Below are 20,644 nucleotides of genomic sequence, written 5' to 3' on the forward strand. Positions count from 1 at the left end.
GGAAGGTAAAAAAATCATCTGGAACACCAAGTCCCTGAAAAATTCTGGTTTCACATCAGTTAACAGACTAATTCTTGCTCAAAAGCAAGATGTATATATATTGAATAATATATAATAAATAAATAAGTTATTAAACAAAATAAATAAATCATAATAATAAATAAATTTTTAAAAAAGAATTTAAAAAATATTAATTTCAAACATTTAGCACCATCAGTTTTGGGACACCAAGCTGTATATGTTAACTGTGCCATATAAACCCATTTTTTATTTGAGTTTTAATTAGATTTCAGACTTCTTGTTTGATCATGTTTTCTTGTATTACAAAAGTGAATGAAAAGGAAGTGAAGTACATAGTCCTTTTTATAGATAAGCTTTTAGGTATATACCTTCCTTGAATAACTGCAGTATTTCAATTAGGGCAGCACCAAAAGTTAGTATCAAAGAGCTGGGACAAACTAAATGTAAATCTTCATTTTTATTACGTATGTTCTCTTTGATAAATGAAGTTAACTCTTGGATCCAGACTCTAACTGTCTTGCACTCTGTGTACAAGAGTTTTACACACAGAATGAGTTCAGAGTAAGATGTGTTCCATGTTTTGTTCATTTTCTCACATTAGTAAGGCTTAATCAAGTCCACACTCTTCCTCCCTCCACCTAGGAGAGAAAGACACAAAAGAAACCCTCCAATTATTTCTCTATCCCATGGTACCTGGGGATGTAGGGAAAGTTCTTATCTCCTGCTTCTGTCCCTCACAAACCTGACTGCTGTCCAAGAAGTGGCACATGATTGACCTCCACAGTCATCGAAGAAGCCAGGATTCACTGTTTGGATTGACTTCAGTCCAACAAACACAGACTTCTGCCTGGGCAAGTGCTGGTCAGCCAGTTCTAGCTCTGGAATGATCCCAGGCATGCACACAGGACCACAGAATCACCAAATCGTTTGGGTTGGAAGGGACTTTCAAAGGTCATCTAGTCCAACCCCAAAATGCATGTAGGGCAACAGATGCCCTACTTGCTGCCCTGAATCCTGCAGTCCTCTTGACAAAGATATTGGGATAAACAAGGTGATTTACACCTTTCAAAGACACTATCTCTGATGCCTTCTATATTGAAGGTTTGTTTAGTTTCCATTTTCACGGCTTTAGTTTCCCCCATGAAGTGGTACAAATGACAATCTACTTGCAGGGCCCCTAGGTGAATGTCCTGTATTAGTTTCAAGATGCAGGTTCTGCATTAGTTTTTCTTTTAAATACTTCCCATAATTTATACTATGTGTTTTGTAATCAAACTAACACTGCTGTAATATTTTTTATTTTCTGAATTTAAATTGCCAATTGTCACACTACCTAAATGAAGACACTGGCACCCTTTTTTTAATCCAAAGTAGCCTCACATATGGAAGTTAGCCATTATAGAGAGAGTGTATACAGTTACATATGAGAAAGGAGTGTACCATGCTAGCTTTTTATTATTCTGTACAGTGCTATATTATCTTGAGGCCAAATTGAGTTAATGAATTCACACCCTAAATGTGTCTGCTATGGTTCTACACCAGTAGAATCCCAGAAATGGGCTAATGAGAAGATCACTGTCTTTCATAATGACATTTACACCTGTAATAACTATTGATCTGTCCCTGCCTGTCACCTTGTACTCTGCCAGTTGTTTGGTACAGATAAAGGACAGGTCATGCACTGGAGAGGAAACTATACTGGGAAGGAAAAGCCTCCATGTCAGGTAAGAGGGCACAGGCAGCCTCAGAGGGTCTGCACAGAGGGCCAGAACCAGGGCAAGGGAAAAAGACCAGGACCATGTGGTCAGGAGTGGGGAGGAAGGACTGAACTAGTGGCTGAGCTCCAGTGATCATGAGGCATCAAGTTTTATCTCTGACTGATGTACAAAATGCTCAACAACTTCTAGTGACTCCAGAACTTGGCTGAATTCATGTGAAGTCTGAAACAAAAAAGTGCTTACATTTGTTGTCAATACCCTGAGTCATTATGTTCTTTCATCTTTCTGACATAAGGCAGAGTGAGTACTCTTTCATAAAAAAATTATGCTCATTTACCAGTAACTGAAACCTAATGAATTTTCTTTTCAGATTTATTATTGGCATTTCTGTCATTCAAGGAAATTGAACACTTTGATATACATTAATGAAATACAGCAACATACCATTTAGAGTACTGAAAAATAGAAATATTTACAAAATAATGTTGAAATATCCATAAACATATAGTAACAATTCAGTATTTCATGTGATAGTGCTATCTTCCTGACTTTTCCACTGAAAACCTATTTGCTTAGGCCTCTTTAGTCTTGTGATGGGTAGACTTCTGGTTCAATACACTGCAGATTTCCACATCTGGAATACCACACACTAGCTAAATAATTGGGAAGATTGTTGAAAATATTTAAGGGGATGTTTAAACACAAAATCAAAACACTTCCAAGCAATCTGCTTTTATGTCACTGCAGTATCTTAAATCATGGAAACAGCAATACCTATACAGTATATAATAAAACATACATTCCTGACATAAAATAAATCCTGGCTATGAATCAAACTCTCAGACCAGTGAAATAAAAACTTGCTCATTACCTGTTGTTCTTAACAGAATGCCAATTAAAAAAAACAAACATAAAAGCATAAAAAAACCACCAAAAACCCTCCAAACCAAGTTCCTGTAGAAATACTTAGTATTGAGAGAATATTGACAGAATATGACTCAGGATATGACTCTTCTCCCACAAGTATAAAGAAACATGAGGCCCCAGTTCTATAAGGTATGGCTGGGGTCCTCTGAAGTTCAGTGTCCTATGCACTGTGGAGGTCAAGAGAGGACTGGAGGAAGTCTCTGAAATGCAGATGGATGGAAAGCCTCCCTGCACAGGCTGGAATAACATTGTCTCTTTTACCACTCTTTCTCCTGATAAACCCATACCCGGGGCTACCACCATTGACTCTGTACACCAGACATTCAGTTTCCACTCATACTGGCAGCTCTGAAGGCAAGTCCTGCTTCAGGCTCAGTGCTGGAAAAACTGGAACTGGTCTTACCTCTCTGAGTCCACAGCTGAGAGAAGAGGTATCTGGGGGGAAGGATGGAGAGGACTACCCTGTACATTATGTCCTGGGGAGTGGTGGCTGCTGGGGTGGACCAAGGACACTGCCCCAGTTGCAGTACCACTTTGACTTGTCTGTGTGCTGGGGATCACAGCTGCTGAAAGTAAAACGAGAGAAATAACCTTCATCATGCAGGCAACAATATTGAGAACTAACCAAACATTAACAGGTAAGAGCTCCCATAAAGCTGCAGTGCCAGCTCTTAGCAACTAACTGATTTATCTTTAGCATTGTTTTCTGTTCAGATGGAAGAATTAAAACTCATATAAAAATACTCTTTGCCACTTTCAAATAACACTTTCGTAACACCAGGCATGACATAACTGTGTTCCTTGTCTTGGAATTTTTTGTCCGACTAAGGCTGCAAATCTTCTATACTTTCCCATTTTAGAAGAGGTGTCAAATACTTCCTAAAATATCTATTTTTTGAACTGGTAAGCAGAAAGTACAGTTTCCAATTATGTGAAATACTTTCTTCATTTTCTCCTCAGGGGTAGAAATCCCAAATTTCTTGAAGAGTAATATTGCTATTGTTGCCCCAAACTTCTCAGTAATACATACATAAATTTTAAACCATCATTAACAGTTTAACAATTTTTATGAGGTTGCTCTTGTACACTTTCCAATAAAGAACACTTCTAGATGACTGAAAAAAAAGCAATACAGGACTTCATTAAAATGTCCTAATTACTTGATTCCAAATCCTTTAACCTTGTTGTCAAAAGTAGTTTAAATTAAAAAAGAAGTTAAATCATCAGATATCTGAAAATCCTGTTACCCAACTATTTTTACTGACATCTGTGTCAGGTAGCTTATGCTGATGTTGAATACATGATCTTGAATACTTTATAAACCCAGAAAATGAACTGGATTGACTGTCTACATGATAAAAATGATCTTTCACTGTTTGCCTGTCATGTCTTCCAGGCTCTTAGAAAAAAAAAAGTATTGTTTGGCCTAGTTTACAGAATAAAATTCGACCTATGAAAATTACATTATGTTAGTGAATATGTTGGAGTTAATTACTCAAATTTATTGACAAAATCCTAGAATTTAAACTAGTTCCCCAGAGGGCACTGTCACTGGTAAAACACTACATAGGCTAATACACCCGCATGGATATTGCAATCCTAGCAGAAGAAACACCACTTTACCAGTAACCCCACCATATATGAGTCTTCAAGAAAATTATTTCATAGGTCACAGTTTTGAATTTTGGTACACAAGATCAAAAGAGTGAAAAGTTCACCTCACCACCCAAATCCTCAGCCTATTTGTGGAAATACTTTACAAGTCCTTACAAGCCTGCCTTGTGACACACTGGTTATTCACCAGGCCAAGGCAGAGTTAAGGAAAGCTCAGGAGTGTATGCTGAAGCCTGATGAATGAGCAGTCCTGGACATCTTTCAGCTGGTAGAAATGACAGGCAGGGTAAGATGACACACAGGAAACCACTTTGTGAATAAAAACATGTCCAGAGGTAATGCCAATGTTTAGGTCATGAGAAGTTGTCACAAGCCACACTTATGGGCAAAGCTGGAGGCATGGAGGCTGACCTTGCCACTGGCCTCTACCATTTGCTGGTTTGTATATAGACCAGAGCCTCCTAATCACAACCCAAGTGATAGCAGACATCTGACAGTAGAACCTTAACAGAGGTACAGAGGATGCAGACTCTACAGGGAGATGAAATACAACTTAAGCCAGAAGAGTAACTCACAAAGAAAGGGCTAAGGTAAAATCCCCTGTGACTGGGGAATTTTTTTTCCCACTTTGCTCATGCACCCCAAAAGTCACTTTCTTCATTCCCATCTAACATGATAGCATCAAGACGAATGCAGAGGTAAAAACAAAGGAATGAACTTCCAAATTTCTTATTTTATGTTTACATGCAGCGCAGAAGAAAATACTGAAAAACAACAAAACATGCATTCTGACAGAATAAGCAGAAAGAATATTTAACATATCAGTACACTGCAAAGAAACATCCTGACTGTCTAAATAAAAAAGGAGACTACTTAAATTATTCCTTGCAAAAATAGGATAACTTGCATTTACCACAAGAAAAACTAATTAGACTGTGGCAGAATATACAATGACTTAGCTTCTGAGTACTGTGATCTTTGAAGTTAAAATGAATCTCTTCAGGATCAGGAGTAGGCTGGACAATGATGCTGTGCTTGCACATACTCTAGCACATTCCAGATGCAGTGGTAGCACAGGTTCCCATAGTGCTGCCCAAGACCTGATGATTCTGTTCCTGGGAAAAAGTTATCTGCAGCCAGGCATGTGCAACCACTGTCCTTTCTCTGATCCTAAAGTCTAAACCTTTGGCACTCTAAAGCCCACTGTAGTATCTGCTACTGTAGTACCTTTTGGCTAGGTTTCCCAGCTGTACCTTTTTGTCTGTTTCTGATGAAGAGACAGTACTCAGTGCAAAGTAAGAGCTAACAACAGCAGGGACTAGAGGCCAGTAGGATATTTAAGGATGAAAAAAGGCATATATATTAGCTGAAAAAACATATTCCTTTACATAGGGTATGTTAAATGCTCACAGCATGACAGAACAGCATATCTGGGCTCCCACAATGCTTTGTAATGCAACCTCCTAGAGCAGCACCACCAATGACAGTGTGAGAGATCAGGGAGCATCTGTTGGCAGTGCAACACATCTTTCGTCAGAGCAGCTTCTTTCAAGGTACTGGGCTGACAAAAGCACCTCCACAGGCACACAATGAAGTGAGATTGCAAAACTGGTGGTCAGCTGTTACACGTGAGTTGTTTGCTTAAAGTGCTGGCAGGAAACATCTACCCAAGACAATGTCATTTCAGCACCTGATCCCATTAAATACCTGATTCAAATGGTATGAAACTGAACAAATGTCCGTGGCAACCAGCATGCTCCCTTACTCCAATATATCACCACCAAGTAGATCCGCACAGAAAGACGGAGAATTAAATGTTACTTTCAAGTGGGTTTTAAACAAAAATAGAAGGTATTTAGATTATATATTAGGAAGAGAGTCTTCACTGTGAGCATAGTGAGGCCCTGGAACAGGTTGCCCAGAGAAGTTGCGGATGTTCCATCCCTGTAAGTGTTCAAGGCCAGGCTGAATGGGGCTCTGAGCAAGCTGGTCTAGTGGAATGTGTTCCTGCCCATGGCACGGTGTTGGAACTGAACGATCTTTAAGATTAGTTCCAACACAAACCATTGTATGATTCTACCATTCTGTGATTACGTAACAAAAAGGCTTCCTACAAAAAACTTTTCTCTCTATCAGTATAAGAAAACCTTACACAGTTAATGCAGTTGTAAAAAGATTTAGGTTTTCTGACAAAAACCCACCAAACCAACCCCAAGTGAACAAAAAAATTCAAACAAGGAATTGTGGATGCTGTTCCTCTGTGTCCCTCAAAAAGTTCAGGCTACAGCACAATTTACAAGGTAGATACAACTCGTGAACCTGAGATTGTGCCACACTCACAAAGTTTCAGCCACCGAGAGGGAGGACCATGTTTTCTTTCCTGGATACATATTCATGTATCCAGAAAATGTATCAATGGATAACAATTTTCCATAAGAATATCTCTGCAAATGATTGTCTATGAGAAGCTAAATTCTCACATATCGTCATAATGCATAGGAACAAATTAGTCTATTTGAAGGGGAGAAGATAATTCTGAGAAAGGTTTCTTTAAGGAAAAAAAAAAGAAGCCAAAAAGCATTTAAAATATTATGAATCTAACGCCTAAAGAAGTTACTCTTTAAGGAAGTCAGAAATCTGGCATTCCACGCAACATATTTAAACACAAAGGAATCACCCTCCCATTTCCAGATTACCAGGAATGCTATAATTGATTAGCATCTTGAACTTATTATTGTCAAATCAGCACTCTGATAATCTATTTCTGCCCCCAAAATACCTCTCTTCTTACCACTGACAGTACAGAGTAGCGCTGAGAGTTTTTAACATGTAGAGTAAAGCAGTGTGAAGGTTTCACTTTGTAGCTCAATAAAGTTACATACATTCATTTGTAAACTCATTTTTATTACTAAATTCAACTTTTCATTTCTATAAGCAATATTTATGAGGCCCTTAAGAACAAGTGATTTACTACTGCACAGAAGGAAAAATATGAAATATTTTTTGCACTTGGGAGCATCACCTCCATATATTCTTCCCTTTTACTTTCTCTAGGGAGTCCATACTTCCCTACAGGATTTTGTAGCCAGGAATATGTGGGCATGTGTGTGTTAAGTGGTAAGCCCAGCAAAAATAAAACATTCTGTCTGGTTTGCTTTTATCCCACTCAGCTCATCTGTAAATCTGAAGACTCCAGAGTGCATGACACTCAAGCAGCCACCATGCAACAAGAAGCACAGTAGAAGTCCTGCTGGAAGGCAGGAGGACTCTGCAGAGGGATCTGGATAGACTTGAGAGATGGGCTGATTCCAGTGGGATGAAGTTCAATAAGGCCAAGTGCCGGGTCCTGCACTTTGGCCACAACAACCCCCTGCAGAGCTACAGGCTGGGCACAGAGTGCCTGGAGAGCAGCCAGGCAGAAAGGGACCTTGGGGTACTAATTGACAGGAAACCATCCCTAGAGACTTTTAAACGCAGACTGGATGTGGCACTGAGTGCCATGATCTAGTAAGTGGACTAGAGTTGGACCAAGGGTTGGACTGGATGATCTCGGAGGTCTTTTCCAACCCAATCGATTCTATGATTCTATGATACTTCACCAGCTTGTGTATAGCTTACAATAGGCCTGACAAAAACATACAATAGAATTGATAGCTTTACAAGCCTCTCAGTAAAATAAAACTACCTGTTGAAGTGGCCACTTTGTGTAATGTCATTTTCCTCACTGCACATAACATTAACGCAGCCAATTCATTTACTTCCTGTATCTTGTTCTCACTTAAAACTTGAACTGATAGAAGATGTAATGCATTCTGACAGAAAATTAAAAACAGATGCTTTCAGAACTACTAAAGTACTCCATTAAAAATGTCAACATCTTGTCCATTGATGGCTTGAGTTTTAAGACATATTATCATTCGTAACCAATTGTTTCAAATTTAGTTCAAATGTGAACAACAAATGCACACTGAGACAAGTATGACAAAGTCAGGCATTTTAATACAAAAATCTCAGATATTTAACTGAAACAATAAAATAGAATTATTACATTTATAATATAAATGTGTTTATTGGTGTATTTGAAGTCATGAGAGCTCATAACACTGCATTTAAGTTCATAAATGTAGATTGATTGGAAAACTGATATGGGATCCATGAATAAGGAGGAGGAAAAATTCTGTGATTTTAAATGAAGCTTAATGTGTTCAGGATGTCTACAAGGAATGGTAACAGTGAATTGTTAGTAGAAGTCAAATGCAAACAGAGCAAAAATATCGCTCTGCATTGCAGTAGATCACTTCATGGATATGGTATGATTTGTCCTGCCTCCCTTCAAAAAACATAAAATATGTTCAAAATCTATACTTTTATATTACTTTGCAGATTCTGTCTTTCTTATGAGATACAGATTTCAGAGTACCTTGTACTCTGAAAACTCATCCCTCATCTAAAGTGAGCAATCCTATAGTAGCTTTTTATCTGTCTTTTTCTATACCTGGGTAAATATCTTGAGCAGGTGCTGGGGAGTTGTCCATGGAATTATCTGCAGCATCATGCAGTGATGAGGCTGGCTGGAGGGGCTGGACTCTGAGGTAGTCATCCAGAATGTCCTGGCCAAGCTCTGAGTTTGATCGCAACTGAAACATAAGAGATAAAACCCCAGAAATTTTAACATGGAAAAAAGAATGGAAGCATCACAAAAATTCTCAAGACAGTGAAAAATTGCAGTGAGGAAATGGGAGACTAGAGAAGGAAATGGAGCGCAATCTTTTAAATCCTGATTAATATCATCCTTTCGTTATAGAAGGCATTTTTTTGAATCCGAGGAAGAAAACACTTCCAGATGCTTCACAAAACTGTACCCAGGACAAGACCTACTTGTACAGATAGGACCTTGGACAAATGGACTTCAGTGCATTCTCTTCTCATACACTGTAAAAGAGAGGAGTGACCTGGTTCATCAGTAAAGGAGATTAAACACATGCCTGACATTGCTTGTATCAGCAGAGGGGTACCATAAAAAAAAATATTTTCATGCTGGTTTAGTGCCCTGAACTGGCTCACTGCAAGACCAGAAAAGCAAAGGTGGTCATGACACTGGAAACGAGGGACTGGGAATGAGCAGCCAGGAGTGGTAACATTCAAGACGGGCAGGATGGAAGTGGGATCACTTTATATGGACTGAAATTGTCTGAGACATCGTTGTTAAACTGGCTAGGACTACATTTGTTTCACATTAGAGATGAACTGATCTGACCATGAGTGCTCTGTCACTGCTCTAATTCCAGCTGCATGCATGGCCACTTGCCTGCTACCTGTTCCATCAACACCAAGCCTGTTTATCTGGCTGATACAGCAAAAATTCACTGTGCACATAATTAATAAGCAAGTTCGTAAGAAGAGTTGAACTGCATCACTCCGAGGCTCTGATAAAATACAGTAAAAAAATCAGTTAAAAAATTGGCCCAAACCAAAATAAGAATAGGGGGAAAGTATTCTGCAGCACCCTAACTCAAGGCTGTCCTAGCTGAAATGCCAAAGTGCATCCTGAGGTTTATGGCAGATGAATGCTGCTGAAGGCCATTAGCACTGATGCAGGTTCCCCCTTCCTTCCAGATGTTACTGTTCTATATAACAAAAATTTGCCTGTTCCTTCTAGTCATCATGGCTCATAGGCTGGTGTGTTCACTTAAATGCATCACAAAAAGGAGTCTGTGTTTATATGCATGTGGGACACTGCAGTGGCTGAAATGCCCATAAATATCCTTTCTTTTTCCCCTTGCTGGTGAGGAGAAAGTTCATGCAGTTTGACAGACAGAAACCTGACCTAGTGCAGTAGGATTTGCTGCATGTCTGCATTACAGTCCCAAGAAGCAAATGTCACAGATGCAACTGAGGTTTCTCCTCTCTTGTTTAGTGCCATAAGAGATGAGCAGGTAACAGCAACTAGAACATAATCTAGCACCTCTAAAAACCTCCCAGGCAATGATGAGGAACAAGAGAAATTTCTGCCCATCTTATACTCAGAAATGAATCACAGAATGATTTGAGTTGGAAAGCAACTTAAAGATCAACTAGTTCCACCCTCCCTGACACAGGCAAGGGCACTTTGCACTAGACCAGGCTGCTTGGAGCCCCATCCAGCCTGGCCTTGAACACTCCCAGGGATGGCACAAATTAAGAAAGAAGAGAAAATGATTCTGAAATCAACTGTAAAAAGACCCATTACTGTGCCACAAGATGCTGATAAACATTTGAATTACTTTTGTTAATATGTACTAATATAACACTGTTCCAACAGAGTGGACAGTGTAGTAAAGAGATATTACACAGGCTATGATTACTATGCACAGACTGTGCATGTTGTCGATTATTCCTTTTCCTAAAAATTCATCAAGTCATTCCTAAGCCCCAAGGCACAATACTTTTGTGAGGTATATCTGTTTTGCTAGAATTCTGTCAGGGAAGGTGGAGGGTGGAGGAGGAGGGTAAAGAGGAAGAAGAAATACCTTGAAAAATGCATTTTGTTCATTAGCCATACTTACAATCTGCTATAAGCACAGATGTTTTGTCCAGTGGAGTATGTATTGTTGTCTGCAATTGTGAAGTAATTATGCTGGGTTTGCTGCTATCACTAGCTATGGCTTTTCATGAAATTAGGTGCATGTAAAATTAAATGTCAAATTCTCTTTAAATTTTTATGGAACCTAATATGAAAATAATGATGAAAAAATCTGACTTCTATCCAAAAGATTCTATCACACAGACAACAAATTCACCAAAGTTGCCTGTGTAAAGTTGTTTGCTTGTACATTTTTTTGCAAGAAACTGATTCATTTTTCTCTATGAGATAGCACTCATACGATGAAACAATTTGCAAAACAACAAAAGGAAAGCTAACTGTTTACATATTAGTTAAAAGAATTAAATAGTTCTTGTACAATAAAACAGGCAACCACCTATTTTACAAATTTTTCTATTTTGAACTGTTTAGGAGTTTTGTTTTGCATTCATAAAACCTTTGATCTTTAGAACAAATCTGTCACAACCATCTGTGCTGAAATAAATTTTCTGGCTTACTCCATAGTCAGTGCTTATAAAAACAAAGAAACCCCAGCATTATCAACAGAAGAATAAAAACAAAGAAAGAAACACTGTGATCTGTGACGTGATTTCTGAAGACAATTGTTGCTTTAACTATGCTAATTCATATTTACAACCACGAGGGCTAGAAATACAGGATTCATAAACTTACACATGTAAAGAAACATGTAAGTATCAATATGGGAAGTTATATGTGTTTAGTATGTAATTTTAGAATGACAAGATATATACTTAACATATATGTGATCAAATATTCTGAGCAAGAGGTGGGTAACACACCAGCTTGTGCAACTGCAGACACACACTGCTATTTCAATTTGCCACTAAAAGTACTACCACAGACCTTCCATATAAGCCCTGTCCAGATAGCAGATGCTGGGAATAAATTTACTGTCCCCTACTGCAGGGTATGCACATGAGCTGCTCTTTAAGAGTACTTACTGCTGAAACACTGGAAAGCATAGAGAGTAAGAGTAGTGGACAAGAGTGACAAGAGTTCTGGTCCTGCTTAGCAGGGCAGGACCAGAAATGGGTACGCTTCCTTTAGGAGAACCAGCCATTAAATTATAGCTGCTTCCCAAACAAGGCACAACTTCTGGAAAACTCCATCTACTACCATTACTGTTTTCTCTTCACACAGGCAGTAACTATGCATTGGTTGCTGGATCCTCCTTCCTCCGCCATTTAAAGCTCATCCTCTCTCCAATGTTCTATCAGATCTTTCCTCTGTACTATTAAAAGAGTTGGCATAAACTGTGGCCTTATTAGAACAAAATAGATAGCAAAACGTGGACTCTGGTTCAAATAAAGCTGATAAAAGCATTTCTTTTTCCTGTAAAGATATTCAGAGTAAAAATCCACTCTGTCTCAGTCAAATTTTTTTACATATTTCATAAAAAAAGTTTTAACTGAAATCAGTGTTTTACATTTTGACAAATGTGGGGAAATCAGTGTGATGATTTTTCTTCAGTATGTGAAGACACATCAAACAGACAATGAAAAGACAGATGATCTTCACAACAAGCAAAAATAACCAACTGCAATCACAGAATTTTATCTTCAGTTAAAAAAGCTATGAAGGAGAAATAATAATTGACCAGATCTAACTGCTGCATTAACACCAATGCACTTCTTTTTCAATCTAGGCTGTAGATTTATCATCCAACTCCAAAAGACTGTTGACACTCTACCTTCTGTATAAATGACATCCCAGCACAAATCTCCCAGCATCCTGGCTGCAATACCTTACTTTATTCATGATCACTTTGCCTCCCTCATGATCATCAGACAACCACAGGTTACAATTATGCCAGGACTGAAAACTTGGCAATCTGTTTTTAAGAAATACAAGACTTGAAAGTTACCTTGCTGAATAGTGAAATCAGTAACTGACAATTTTGCCATGCTGAGCACAGACATTTTCTGTGTGCTGTAATGTAGCCTAAATTTATGGCTGACCAAAGTGCAAGTTAACAATCAACTGCTCAGCTAACTTAAAACTTCCTTGGATGAAATATTTGTTCTAAATATTAGATTTTCAATTTTAAGAGCTCAGCAGTGAAATTTTGTATTTGTATGCTGGGAATAAAAGGAGACATTTCCATTATCACTATGTGGCAGTTTTTTCTAACACACAAGACAAATAACTGTCAGTCATGATTTACAACTGGTTTATTTCTTTGACAATCAGTGTTTATCAGCTTTCAGAACAATAGATGGAAATTCTATTCCTGTAAATTTTACATATGAGTAAATAATTACCCAAGATTAAATAATAGAAGCAGAAGTAATTAGAAAGGAGTAAATTCTACGTTCCTCAATTTTCAATTTCATTATATTTGAGTAAAAATGCAGAGACATGCTGTGGATTTGATGCATGACACAATTCCAGAGAAAATGTCTCTAAAATAAAAGATAATTTGTTTCATGTTTCTCTAAACAATGTCTGAGATCTGCATGCTTTTGTACAGCCTGGCTAGTTTCCTCAGCATTACTCTTGTACAATAGAAATCAGATACCATCAAGGAAAACACATGAAATGGTGTTTATGAATACCCTTAATCAGAAAAGAAGTAGTATAGGATTGCTCCATTATTTTGAGAAAGCCTAAACCACATCAAATAGGATTTCAGTCACTTCAAAACCTGTCTATATATATTCAAAGTAACTCAAGTTAATTCTTTGGCAAAGTCCAGACTCATTCAGTCATTCAAACATGTCAGTTTTGACATCAAATCACAGCACTGTAAATCTTGCTTACATAAAAGCCTGCACAGTGGACTACATATATGCTGTGCATCTAGCAGAGTATTTCCATACCTAAGGGGGACGTTAGTTATTGTCCATTTATTTTTATGCAGGTTAGATCTCTGTCATGTCTAAAATGAACAAAACCCCTCACTAAATACTGCTTTGTTTCATTTAGAGGAATTGTTTTACATGAGCTGTAATAGCTTTTTAGATGTGGTTTTGCTTTCATTACAAAGTTGTGAAGAAATTTCTGTTATTCACATAGTCTGTGTATTAATTTATTAAGCGCTACCTGTTAAGTACAGAATAAATTAGTAGTTTTTACTCTATTGTCCATAATTTAAGTTGGCATTGGGAGAGGGTAGCATGATCTGTCTACCTAGAGCCACATATTGTACTAGCTTTTCTGAAGATGTAGCCAGAATGCAGTATTTTCTTGTACAGTTAACAGTAAAATTATGGCGTTTTTGTATCATGACATTGACAACATACAAATGTCACCACTAGAAAATCACAAATTCACTATGAAGCCATGCTGTGTGACAGTATTTACTCATAATTTTGCTTGCTAGATCCAGATCATCCCTTTACTAACCCAGGTCAACTTCAGGGTCCAGTGCTTTCTCACACAGTACCAAATATTTTTGACAGCAGACAGTTAACAGAGTCAATAAAATGTGTCCCAATTCTTGCCTCTGCAGGCTACAGACATCTTGGGGCAAAGAAACAATGCAGACAGAAGGGATTCCTCGATAACCTTTGTTTTCAGTGAGTCACCTGTGCAGGATTTCTAGGGAGAAATGTCCTGCTAATTGTCCATCACAGCTTTCAGATATGTGTCTGCTGCTTTTCTCTGCTTTTACATTCTACTGCAGTTAAATGTTCAGGCAGGAAAACAATGAAAATCAAGCTAAACTAGCCTGTCTGAACAGTAGCCATGACAGGTTTTGTGCAAGAAAGAGTTACTTTTGCGCCTAGTGAAGTTTTACTAGCAACATTTTAGTTCAATACAAAAATGGCCTCTATCTTCATGTCCTAGCATAGATCAGGAAAACATACCAAAAACGTTTTTTAGCATCTTGCATTAAAAATCAAAAGGACCTGGAACCTATACAATCAGTTAACTTTGGCAAATTTGAAGTTAAGAAGAAATTCTGATTTTGAAGCAATACTACAAGAGGAAAACACTGTTACATGAAGGCTGCTGACAATAAAATTAATTCTATTTTAGAACAGAGAGTTTTCTTTTAATTGGTAATTATTCTAATTTGAGGACTATTTGGGGTTATATCATCACTAAAATGATACAGAACACCAAGAGAACCACTTCAAGTAAGGGAAGATTGCAGCTGGGACAGATCTGAAAGGAAATCTTGAATACAAAAATCAAACTGAGACTCTTACTTTAAAAAAGGGAAGTATAGTTCGAGTGAGATGTATTTTAAGTTGTCCTTTTCTGAGATTAAAGAAATTTGTTCAGCCATAGTTCTGTTGAAAATTGATTATGATTTTGCTCTACAGAACTAGAAAGCACCCACAGAGATACTTGCACACACAGGCATACCCACACACACCCACACCCACACCCACACCCAAAAAAAAAAAACCAAACAAAAAAAACCCCACATCCACCTCACACTTTACCTCTCTTCCTGTGCCATATCAGATTGTATCAAATCTGAGAAGACACAACTATCTTAGTAGAAATGTTATCTACGTTACACCTATGGCCCTTACTATTTAATTTGTTTTTTCTTCCCAGCTCCCAAGAAGCTTGTAGCTGGTTTTTGTAAGAACAGCAATCTAATAGCTGCACTGTGCCATTCGAAAAGCAGGAAAAAAATCACTCTTCCATGCCAGACTGATTTGGGGATATAGCCAGTATATGATACTGCAGAACATCAGTTTTTCCAAGGAAATGTAGCCTGACAAAAAACTACTCGTACTGCAGAATGGTTTGCTTTCCCTTTTCTGAAAATGCATTTGTTTAGCAAATTTTCACTTATTTAGTGGAAAAACATGTAAAATAAACATGCATTTATCCACCTGGTGCTTCATTTAGCACAAACATATTTTTATCCCTGTCACAGATTACCAAAAAATTGCCATGAAAATCTTTAAGTAATATCAGCAATTGTTAGTATACAGAAGCAAAGATTTTCAAATTTCACATCCTTTAAAAGAAAAACCAATTTGGTAGCGTCCTTTATGTAACACTGGCCTTTTCTTTAAATATTTGATTTTGTATTTATCTCCACTGGAACTGTAGTTCATGCTTGTACCAGTTCATACACAGAAATACTCCTCCATTCAAAATATCTTCATTAGAGCTTAAAACAGAAAAAAATCTACAGCTTCCCTAATAAGAGATCAAAATTATTAGCCTTCAGGCATTTTTACTCTTGAAAAGATTCCTCAGGTCAATCCTGTACATCTTCATTCACTGCCTTTCAATTGTCTGCTCAATGGCCTTTTTACTGGCAGGATGATAATGTGAAGTGCTGGCTAGGCTGGCACTGCTAACTACCAGAGTTTCTACTGCCTCCTATTTATTGTGGTGCATTTCTGTGTCAGGTTGGATTTTGTTCTTAAAGCCATAATTCAGCTTACAGTGCAGTCTCACAAACAGTTGTGCCATCAGATGGGGCAGAGCTCTGCAGCACAGGGAGGAAACAAAGGGGGAGAGAAGACCCTCCTCATATGGGCATTGCCAATGAGGCCAGTGTGTCATTGCTTCAGGAGTGGAACTTAGGACTCTAAACTGCCAACACCCATCTCCAGCAAATGGATGCAGAGATGGTCTCAGCCTGGAATAGGAACACTCAATGAGGACAGTATTAAGACTTGAAGGGTATTTGTGCTGCTGTCAGGGTGGTTAGCTGTGGCAACCTAACAGGTGGCAACCTCTTGGGCATCCTGTACACAGTTGCAATCTTGCTTGCTCGGACACTGGTGATGCTTGAGTAGCAAAATGGACAGGATAGCGCATTTAAAGTCCAGACTGAAATGTGACAGGGTAATGAGAACCACAGAATTTTAGAATCATAAAATCATTTAGGGTTGAAAACACCAATAGGATCATCAAGTCCAAGCATAAACCCAGTACTGACAGATCCACTAAACCATGTCCCAAGCACATCTGTGGGTCTATAAATCTCTCCAGGGATGGTTACTCAACGCTCTCCCTGGGTAGTCTGTTTCAATGCTTGACCACCCTTTCAGTGAAGAGATTTTTCCTACTGTTCCAAACTCAACCCGCCCTGGTGCAATCTGAGGCCATTCCTCTCAACCTGTCACTTTTCACTTGGGAGAAGAGACCAACCCCCACCTCGCTATAATTTCCTTTCAGGTAGGAGGCCCCTTTTTCAGCCTCCTTTTCTCCAGGCTAAATAACCCCAGCTCCCTCAGATGCTCCTCACAGGACTTATGAACCAGACCTTTCACCAGTTTCATTGCCCTTCTCTGGACACTCTCTTCAACTGAGTGGCCAACAGCTGGACACAGGATTTGAGGCGCAGGGTCACCAGTGCCAAGTGCAGTGGGACAATCACTGCCTTGGTCCTACTGGCCACACTATTGCTGATACAAGCCAGGCTGCCATTGGTCTTGTTGGCCACCTGGGCACACTGCTGAATCATGTTCATTGCTGCCAACCAGCAGTCCTAGCTCTTTTTCCACAGGGCAGCTTTCCAGCTACTCAGCACATGATCTTGTTCAACCTCACATCACTGGCCTTGGCCAATCCATCCAGCCTGTCCAGATCCTTCTGGAGAGGCTTCCTATCCTCCAGCAGATCAACACTCCCACCTACCTTGGTGTCATCTGCAAACAGTGTACACTAGATCCCTTTCTCCAGACAATCAATAAAGATATTAAATAGAACTGGCTGTATTGAGCCCTGGGGAACACCACTAGATATAACTGTATTCTTCCATTTTGGGGTCTGGCCATACAGCCATGCTTTTACCCAATGAACAGTGTGCCCATCCAAGTCATGAGCAGCCAGTTTCTCCAGCAGAATGTTGAGGTAAATGGTGTAAAAAGCATTACTGAAGTTCAGGTAGACAACACCTGCACCTTTTCCTTCATCCAGTAAGCAGGTCACTTTGTCATAGATGGGGCTAGGTTAAGCAGGACCTGCATTTCACAAATGCCTGCTGGCTGGGCCTGATTTCATGTTTGTCTTGTAAATGCTGTGTAGTAGCATTCATGATCATCTGCTCTCCAATCTTCCCCAGCACCCAAGGTCAGGCTGACAAGCCTATAGTTCTCTGGATTCTCCTCCAGCCCTTCTTATAAATGGGCATCACATTTGCCAACCTCCATTAAACTGGGGCCTCCTTGGTTAGCCAGGATTGCTGGTAAATGATGTAAAGTTACTTGGTGAGTTCTTTTACCATCTGTCTCAATATCCCTGGGTGGATCCCATCTGTCCCTACAGACTTGTGAGCATCCAAGTGGTATAGCATATCAATGACCATTTTCCCTTGGATTTTGGGAGCTTCATTCTGCTCCCCATCCCTGTCTTCCAGCTCAGGGAGCTATGTTCTCACAGAACAACTGGTCTGACAATGAAAGACCTAGTAAAAACCAGCATTGTGCACCTTAGCCTTTCCCTTGCCTTTTGTCCCTATGTTTATCTCTGGCATCCAATAACGGTTGAAGAGTCTCCTTAGTCCTCCTTTTGTTGCTAATGTATTTATAGAAATATTTCATTATCTTTTATGGCAGTGCTCAGATTAATTTCTAGTTGGGCTTTGGTTCTAATTTTCACCCTGAATAACCTCACAAACTTCTGGGTTGCCTGTCCCTACTTCCAAAGGTCATAAACTTCCATTTATTTCCCCCAGGTTCCAGTCAAAGCATTCTGTTCAGCCAGGATAGTCTCCTTCCCCACTGGCTCATCATTCATCACATGAGGATGACGTGCTCCTGTGCCTTTAGGATTTCCTTCCCTAATAATGTCTGGTCTTCCTGGAGCCCTTTTCCCTCCAGGAATGCCACCCAAGCAACTTTCTCAATCATGCCTCTAAAGAAAGATTCCTTCTCTCTCAACCCATGTTCATGCATATGTTGTGGCAGGGAAGTGAAAACACAGAAAAAGAGGAAAGGATATTGTTTGATGTCAAAATGGACCTGAAGAACATAAAATGCACGCAGATGTTTACAGAATTTTGAGACAATCTGGATTTTTTTTCCCCATATGTGTAAACATAAGGATAGTGACAGAACTTACTCCTTTTGGTGTACGTTTCAATGTATCACACTGCTGAAGCTCACAGGAGTACGAGCTCAGGCAGAAAGCAAGTGCAGAGACAAATTAGGATGTGAAATAGCAAATATTAACCAGTAAGTACAATGAACCAACAATGTCCTGGTTATAACAAGTGCCACAACTGTCAGAGCACCATGAAACCCACTGTGGGGTTTTGATGTTTCCTTGTCCCTGGCAAGTAGAGTTCTAAATGTACTGCTGGCAAAGCATATCCCCCATGACAGAGCTTCCTTGAGAGGCATGCCTTGTGTGTCCCATCACAGTGCACATTGCTGCAGCAGCTGCTGAGGGGGCAGGGGTGTCAGCCACAGCCAGTCCTCCCTTGCTTTCAGGGTCTGTTTTCCTGTTTCTCACTGGCTACACAGAAAAGAACTGGTCATTCCTAGTCTCAAAAGTTTGCCAACAAATTGTATGATTACATTCCTAAAACAGTGCTGCCCGTTCCTAAGGAACAAACATCCCTTCCAGGAAAAATTGCTCAATGCCTTGGTGTCTGATTTATATTTCATTTTAAAAACAGGAAGCAAAAGGATTAAAGCTGGAGATTAAAACACTTACTTTTTACTGCATTTTTTTCTGCTGAATAGTTTCTTAGTTGCCAGGGGCACTGCTCACTGACCCTTAGCCCATGAATGCACTTCTTTTTGAATTGGTGACATCTTTTAAGTGAACTTCACAGAGAACAAATGAGGGAAAATATCCTTATTTTCAATTGCTCTCAAAGCAAGAAAATAAATTAGCTTATCTTACAACCCTTTTGCAGTTTCAACAATGGAATCTGAACTGAGTTTGAACAAGGGTAAGTAAAAACTGAAAGATGCAGAAGCAGTTGAGCTCATACTGTAGAATGTTTGCTCTCCATGAGGCAGGTGTTCTCAAACAGAGCAGTTTCTCCATATTAATATAGTCACATAATGGACAATGTCACTGGAAACTAGCTTAATGCCTGAATAACCTGCTGAAAAACAATGATGTAATGCTCTAACCCTCCTTGGCTCCCTCTTTCCTCATCAATTAAACATTCTGATTTAGAAAAAAAATAGAAAATAAATTAATTTCTTTCCTGTAAGAAACACAAGAAGCATTGCGTCACAAAAAAGTCTAGTTATACTGAGAAAGGAAGGATATTAAAGGAAAAAGTGGAAATACACTGTGAAATTACATAAACCAAATATACTAGCTAAAAATCATGCCCAGACACTGTTTTCTATTCGTATTGTTCATTAAATGTAAAGGCAGTTGCAATTTTTATTTTGTTCCAAACTCCTTAAAAAAACCTGGAATCTTCATCAATTGTGTGGTAAAATCAACAGGTAGTCACAATAAAAAAGCCTGTTTCTATGATAAAACTAAAGCAATGTAAACAATGAACAATCAAGACCTATGCAGCAGATGTAAGTAAGAAGCAAGAGCTCTGTATTATTTTGCTGGAGGAATAATATATTTGCTGACATTATCTACAAAATAGAAAGACAAACAATCTCTCACAACTTCATAGAAAATTCCATGTTAATCTGCAACGAAAACACCTCTATGTCTTAGTTCAAGAGAAATACTGTTCAACAGGGAAATATCATGTCTTTAACCACTTGGGTTTTTTCCCACTTCTTGTTTTCATTGTAAGATGGACAGGTTTATATATCATATCTACATATTGGGCAGAGAAGTGATTGAGAACAGCTGTGCTGAGAAGGACTTGGTGATGGCTGATGAAAAACTCAACATGAGTAAGCAA

At 38.9% G+C, this 20,644-nt stretch overlaps 1 protein-coding gene across 1 annotated transcript in view; it reads right to left on the reverse strand.

The window, feature by feature from the left end:
• Positions 1–20,644, reverse strand: part of GLIS3 (GLIS family zinc finger 3) — a 146,997-nt gene that overhangs the window by 16,562 nt on the left and 109,791 nt on the right. Inside the window, exons 6-7 of the mRNA XM_071580424.1 lie at positions 8,776–8,917; positions 3,070–3,232 (exon numbers count right to left, since the gene is read on the reverse strand). Coding sequence (XP_071436525.1) covers positions 3,070–3,232; positions 8,776–8,917 — 305 coding nt within the window. The remainder of the gene's footprint in view (positions 1–3,069; positions 3,233–8,775; positions 8,918–20,644) is intronic.

This window comes from Pithys albifrons, chromosome Z (genome assembly GCF_047495875.1).
Source record: "Pithys albifrons albifrons isolate INPA30051 chromosome Z, PitAlb_v1, whole genome shotgun sequence".
Classification (NCBI taxonomy): Eukaryota; Metazoa; Chordata; class Aves; order Passeriformes; family Thamnophilidae; genus Pithys; species Pithys albifrons.